This window comes from Panonychus citri, unplaced genomic scaffold (genome assembly GCF_014898815.1).
Source record: "Panonychus citri isolate SS breed McGregor unplaced genomic scaffold, ASM1489881v1 Contig00134, whole genome shotgun sequence".
Taxonomy (NCBI): Eukaryota; Metazoa; Arthropoda; class Arachnida; order Trombidiformes; family Tetranychidae; genus Panonychus; species Panonychus citri.
The window spans coordinates 3,682,726-3,688,932 of NW_026515539.1; the positions used below are offsets into that span (position 1 = coordinate 3,682,726).

A 6,207-nucleotide genomic window follows, 5' to 3' on the forward strand; every position below is an offset into this window, starting at 1 on the left:
TTAAATCAGACGATTTTTTCCGTTTGTGGTGAAATACTCAGACAAATAATAATAGACTGCTTCAGTCATATGTTCAGGAATAGCTCCATAAACAATGTAGTACGGGTAACTTTGATCTACATTTGTATTGTTGACTCGTTTCAAGGTTACATTACATGCATCCAAACCATATTCAGGATAAAATTTCAATTTAACACCAAACGGGGTCTTGATTAATGCTTTGTTGAAGTGGTTTTGAATTTAAAATGTAATAAATTGGTACCAAATTCCAATTCTTATGGTAGGTTATAGAATTTATAGCGGCAATTTCAAGTCGTCAACAATTTCACACTAGGAACACCTATGACTTTGTCTCTAGAGTGCTTTGGTCTTTATGATTGTAGGTTTCGCTTTTATGTTTTGCGGTGGATTTTCGGCAAAGTTATTGGAAATTTTGAAAGAGGTCGCTGATTGTAAAGTGTTACACACGATTCAATCTTTTTCTCTGATGATCTATTTATACTTCTTAAATCTCGATTTGATTGCTGAGTCCGTATTTCAGTTGAACCACCATCACCATCATCATCCGATTCAAGTAAAAACGCAAAATCATCATCGGTATAATCAGATTCAGAATCAGTAATTGAATCATCAGTAGACGAGTAATCATCATCATCTGTATCGTTGTTACCAACCACTTCTTCGTCACATGAATCTTGACTGTTGTCAACCATAAATTCATCATCATCCTCGTCATCAGTTTCGTCATCGATGTCGTCATCATTGGCAACATTAATCATTTGCCTTTTCAACAATTCAAAATTTTTACCTTTTCTAGATCGAGTGACTATACCACCATCTACTGATGAATTATTAAACTTGTTATTGCTAGTCTGCTGTACGTTTGCGTCTCCACTCGTGTTTGGCGGATTATTTGGATTATTATTTTGCTCTTCGTTTAAATTTTCTCCATAAACGTCTGGCGGTCCATTCAAATTATTGTCTTGATTTTCGATTAACTCTTCCATAACAACATCAGTTGGCGGTTCATTTAAAATTTGTTGTTCAAACTCACTAACAAAATTTGTTGATGGTACATTTAAATTTTCACTTAAAGTTTGCTGATCAAGTCCACTAAAACATCATTTGGTATTTTGGTGTATTCATTAACGATTGATGTTTCGTCGTTTTGATTGTATTCATTAACGATTGATGTTTCGTCGTTTTGATTGTATTCATTAACGATTGATGTTTCGATGTTTTGATTGTATACGATTGATGTTTCGTTGTCTTGATTGTAAACGATTGATGTTTCGTCGTTTTGATTGTATTCATTAACGATTGATGTTACGTTGTTTTGGTTGTATTCACTAACGACTGGTGTTTTGTTAATCGGATTGAATCCACTAACGACTGGTGTTTCGTTGTTAATTTGATTGTATACGATTGATGTTTCAATGTTTTGTTGTATATATCCATTTTCGTTTGTTGGTATGTTAGATTCAGGAATCTCTTTGATTAATGTATTATGTTGAATTTCAAAATCTTGGGCTCCATTACATTCGACGTAATCTCTTCTAATTACATCACTAATAACTGTGATGAATTCGTTCAAGTGTGGATAGGATACGATTGGTTGATTTAAAACTGGGTAAATCTATAAAATCGTCTAAACAATTGTAAAGTCAATACCTGACTGTATCTCTTTGATTGGGAACCGTAATTGTTAAAATCTTTGACAATCTGCCCATCATTTCTTGAAAATCCAAAATTTCATCACTTTCCATTGTTTCTTCTTCGTTGTTGCAGAAAATTGATAACGTACTTGAATCACTTCTCTCGCTGTACATTTCTTGAAAACAAACAGGCGGTAAATCAAGCAAATCTCGTACAGATGGAGATTGATTTGGATCCTCCATTTGTTCATCGGTATACACTTGAAGGGATGGTTCTTTTAAAACAAAAACTTCACCACCAATAGAACGAACTGCAGACTGCAACTCCTCGATACTGTATGAACCCATGTTTGATGATACTAACTAAAGTAACTGTGAGCACCGTCGAATCACTCAATTTATATGTAAAGACGCCGATGAAAAAAAAATTGGTTTATTGAGTAGATAAAAATACTATCCTTAGCAATAAAAGGAGATGGTAAAATAATAGTAAATACAGGGCGTTTTTTTTATCCACTACGGCTATTACACTGAATATCTCCGGAACTAAAAGTCATATGAATGTGAGACTTGACCAGAGGGCTAAACAGAATTGAAGCGCTCGACCCTACGATTTTCAAGGTCATTGAGGTCATTTAACGAAGGTAGCATTTAAAGGTCATTTTAAGGTCGTCGTGTGAAAGAGCACAAAAAGTTACACTCAAACCTAAGGTTTGATGATATTCCGTCAAAAGGCAGCTGAGATACAGCCTTTTCTTATAAACTTAACTCTTGAAGTGTTTTCAGATTGAAACATGCCTATCTTCCAATCCGTTCATCACAGACAGTTCAAAATAAAATCTGAGGTGTGATTTGATTTGTTCTTTCACGACGACCTTAAAATGACCTTTAAATGCTACCTTCGTTAAATGACCTCAATGACCTTGAAAATCGTAGGGTCGAGCGCTTCAATTCTGTTTAGCCCTGGTCAAGTCTCACATCATATGACTTTAGTTCCGAGATATTCAGTGTAATAGCCGTAGTGATAAAAACGCCCTGTATAAAGTAAAATTTGGGTAAATATTAACTGTTGATTACTAATATTGTAAGAGGAGAAACAATTGTGTAAAAGAAGATGGTAAAAATTTTGAAATCGCTTCTGTTTTTATTGCAAGACTCCCTCAACATATGTCATAAATGAATTAGTATTAACATAATTTGGCATTAACCAGGATTAGTTAATCTATTTACATTAAAAGCAATGACGCTATACAAAAGAATTAACTGTTAACATTTATGGCTTTGTTTATTTCGTTTAGCAACAAGATACCACATGTACTTTGAACAGATTTATTGATACTCGAACCTGATTTAGATAGTGACTGCATTTGTAATCCATAAAAAGATCGGCAGATAAGATAGAAAAATGGGATGTTTATTATATCTAGGTAAACATTGCATTTGAAATCCAATATACAGGGCGTTTTTTTTATCCACTACGGCTATTACACTGAATATCTCCGGAACTAAAAGTCATATGAATGTGAGACTTGACCAGAGGGCTAAACAGAATTGAAGCGCTCGACCCTACGATTTTCAAGGTCATTGAGGTCATTTAACGAAGGTAGCATTTAAAGGTCATTTTAAGGTCGTCGTGTGAAAGAGCACAAAAAGTTACACTCAAACCTAAGGTTTGATGATATTCCGTCAAAAGGCAGCTGAGATACAGACTTTTCTTATAAACTTAACTCTTGAAGTGTTTTCAGATTGAAACATGCCTATCTTCTAATCCGTTCATCACAGACAGTTCAAAATAAAATCTGAGGTGTGATTTGACGACCTTAAAATGACCTTTAAATGCTACCTTCGTTAAATGACCTCAATGACCTTGAAAATCGTAGGGTCGAGCGCTTCAATTCTGTTTAGCCCTCTGGTCAAGTCTCACATTCATATGACTTTTAGTTCCGGAGATATTCAGTGTAATAGCCGTAGTGGATAAAAAAAACGCCCTGTATAAAGTAAAATTTGGGTAAATATTAACTGTTGATTACTAATATTGTAAGAGGAGAAACAATTGTGTAAAAGAAGATGGTAAAAATTTTGAAATCGCTTCTGTTTTTATTGCAAGACTCCCTCAACATATGTCATAAATGAATTAGTATTAACATAATTTGGCATTAACCAGGATTAGTTAATCTATTTACATTAAAAGCAATGACGCTATACAAAAGAATTAACTGTTAACATTTATGGCTTTGTTTATTTCGTTTAGCAACAAGATACCATGTACTTTGAACAGATTTATTGATACTCGAACCTGATTTAGATAGTGACTGCATTTGTAATCCATAAAAAGATCGGCAGATAAGATAGAAAAATGGGATGTTTATTATATCTAGGTAAACATTGCATTTGAAATCCAATATACAGGGCGTTTTTTTTATCCACTACGGCTATTACACTGAATATCTCCGGAACTAAAAGTCATATGAATGTGAGACTTGACCAGAGGGCTAAACAGAATTGAAGCGCTCGACCCTACGATTTTCAAGGTCATTGAGGTCATTTAACGAAGGTAGCATTTAAAGGTCATTTTAAGGTCGTCGTGTGAAAGAGCACAAAAAGTTACACTCAAACCTAAGGTTTGATGATATTCCGTCAAAAGGCAGCTGAGATACAGCCTTTTCTTATAAACTTAACTCTTGAAGTGTTTTCAGATTGAAACATGCCTATCTTCCAATCCGTTCATCACAGACAGTTCAAAATAAAATCTGAGGTGTGATTTGATTTGTTCTTTCACACGACGACCTTAAAATGACCTTTAAATGCTACCTTCGTTAAATGACCTCAATGACCTTGAAAATCGTAGGGTCGAGCGCTTCAATTCTGTTTAGCCCTCTGGTCAAGTCTCACATTCATATGACTTTTAGTTCCGGAGATATTCAGTGTAATAGCCGTAGTGGATAAAAAAAACGCCCTGTATATTAGATTGATCAACAAGATTGTTCAACTCAAGCAAAGTAAGTAAATTAACGTTAATTAAAGTCAAACAATTTAATGTGATACATTTAATCTGATTGTAAGTCAATAGTCAAAGAATCAGACAAGATGATTAAATGTTTAACCATTGATACCATTTCCATCTTAAGGTGATAATTGATTCATGATGATGATTTACTTTTGTGTATTCAACATATAAAATTAAATGAATCAAATCAAATGAATACAAGGAAATGATGATGATTATTTTTGTTGCAATTTCTTTTTTTCTGCTTGTTAATATCTGAGCAACACTTTTGTAATATAATATTTTTGATAATATAGTCTGAATGTCAACCCTGTTGATAACATTTCTTCAGGGAGAATTGATAAGTTTCTATCTCCATCAAGTCCTAACGATAATAATGATAGAATTCATAATCAGTTGTTATCATTTTTGCACGGAAAAACTAAAACAAAAAAGTTCATTTTCTAACAATAGCCTCGAGTAAAATGACGGGAAAATAATCGCAAAGACTTCAGGTCATAACTTTATCGATGTCCACACATGAGCCAATAAACTTTTTTCGGTTCATAAATCAGTTGAATTTTTGGAATTTTTTTCTAGAAAATCGAACTAATTAAACGATAATTAGATTAAAACGGTGAGAAAATTGTGTCATGATGATGAGATTTACTTGAAAAGGGAAATATCATCATTTAATTGTCTGAATTTTGATATTCCAAATGAATTAACGATAAAAAGAAAAGTTTCGAAAACTAATCTCTCAATAATCTAAATTGTCACTGAAATCTAATACATTACACAGGGAATTTGATATAATATCACACTGGCATTTGCTTCTTATCGTTATTATATCATGTTAATCAGAATTTGGATTCATATATGATGAAGATAATATTGAATTATCCTTTGTTAGACTTTGAAGCAAACAGATTAAAGCCAGAGAGAGAGAGAGAGAGAGAGAGAGAGAGAGAGAGAGAGAGAGAGAAAGAAAGTAGTTCAGTTCTAATCTTGACAGTTACCTCAAGTACCATGATATTAGTAGTTTTATTAATATATATTCTGAATAATTTATTGCTATATTATCAATCGCATGAATCGTGGTGCAACTTTAAAGAGGAATGTTAGAACTTCAACTGAATTGATAAGATGATATTATTGCAAGAAGTTTTTTTTTATATTCAGGGTAAATCTTGTTCCCTTTTTTTATTATATGATCTTGTTGTCATCGTCATCATCATTTTTCATCGTCATCATGATGATCATCATTTGCTCAATTCTATCAATGAATATGCAGAAAGTTATTTGCATTACAGATTACTTTTCATGATCCACTTCTGGTCTTTGATTAATCATGAAAAGTGATCAATGTTCATGATACTCTGTCTGAACATGAAGATGTTTAAATTTATACTCATTGAAATTATGATGACAACAATTGAATTTCAACTCAATTCAAATTATCATGAGTTCAATTTTTGAAACATGAAAACTTGTGATTATTCAATTTCATTCAAAATCTTCTGTCTGATCTACATTTCCATTTCTTTGGCCTTCTTTTTGATAACT

General features: G+C 32.9%; 1 protein-coding gene across 1 annotated transcript; it reads right to left on the minus strand.

The window, feature by feature from the left end:
* Positions 1-392: 392 nt before the first annotated feature.
* LOC128391395 (protein PFC0760c-like) lies at positions 393-2,003 on the minus strand. The gene is made up of 2 exons (XM_053351281.1): positions 1,672-2,003; positions 393-1,113 (listed from the first exon to the last, which is right to left on the minus strand). The coding sequence occupies exons 1-2, from the start codon at positions 2,001-2,003 to the stop codon at positions 393-395; spliced, it is 1,053 nt and encodes a 350-aa protein (XP_053207256.1).
* Between the last annotated feature and the right edge of the window lie 4,204 nt (positions 2,004-6,207).

Coding starts and splice junctions, on each gene's coding strand:
- LOC128391395 (XM_053351281.1), bottom strand. CDS start 2,003: ATGGGTTCATACAGTATCGAGGAGTTGCAGTCTGCAGTTCGTTCTATT. Junction 1,114..1,671: donor AATCAAAGAGATACAGTCAG/GTATTGACTTTA, acceptor ATGATGTTTTAG/TGGACTTGATCAGCAAACTT.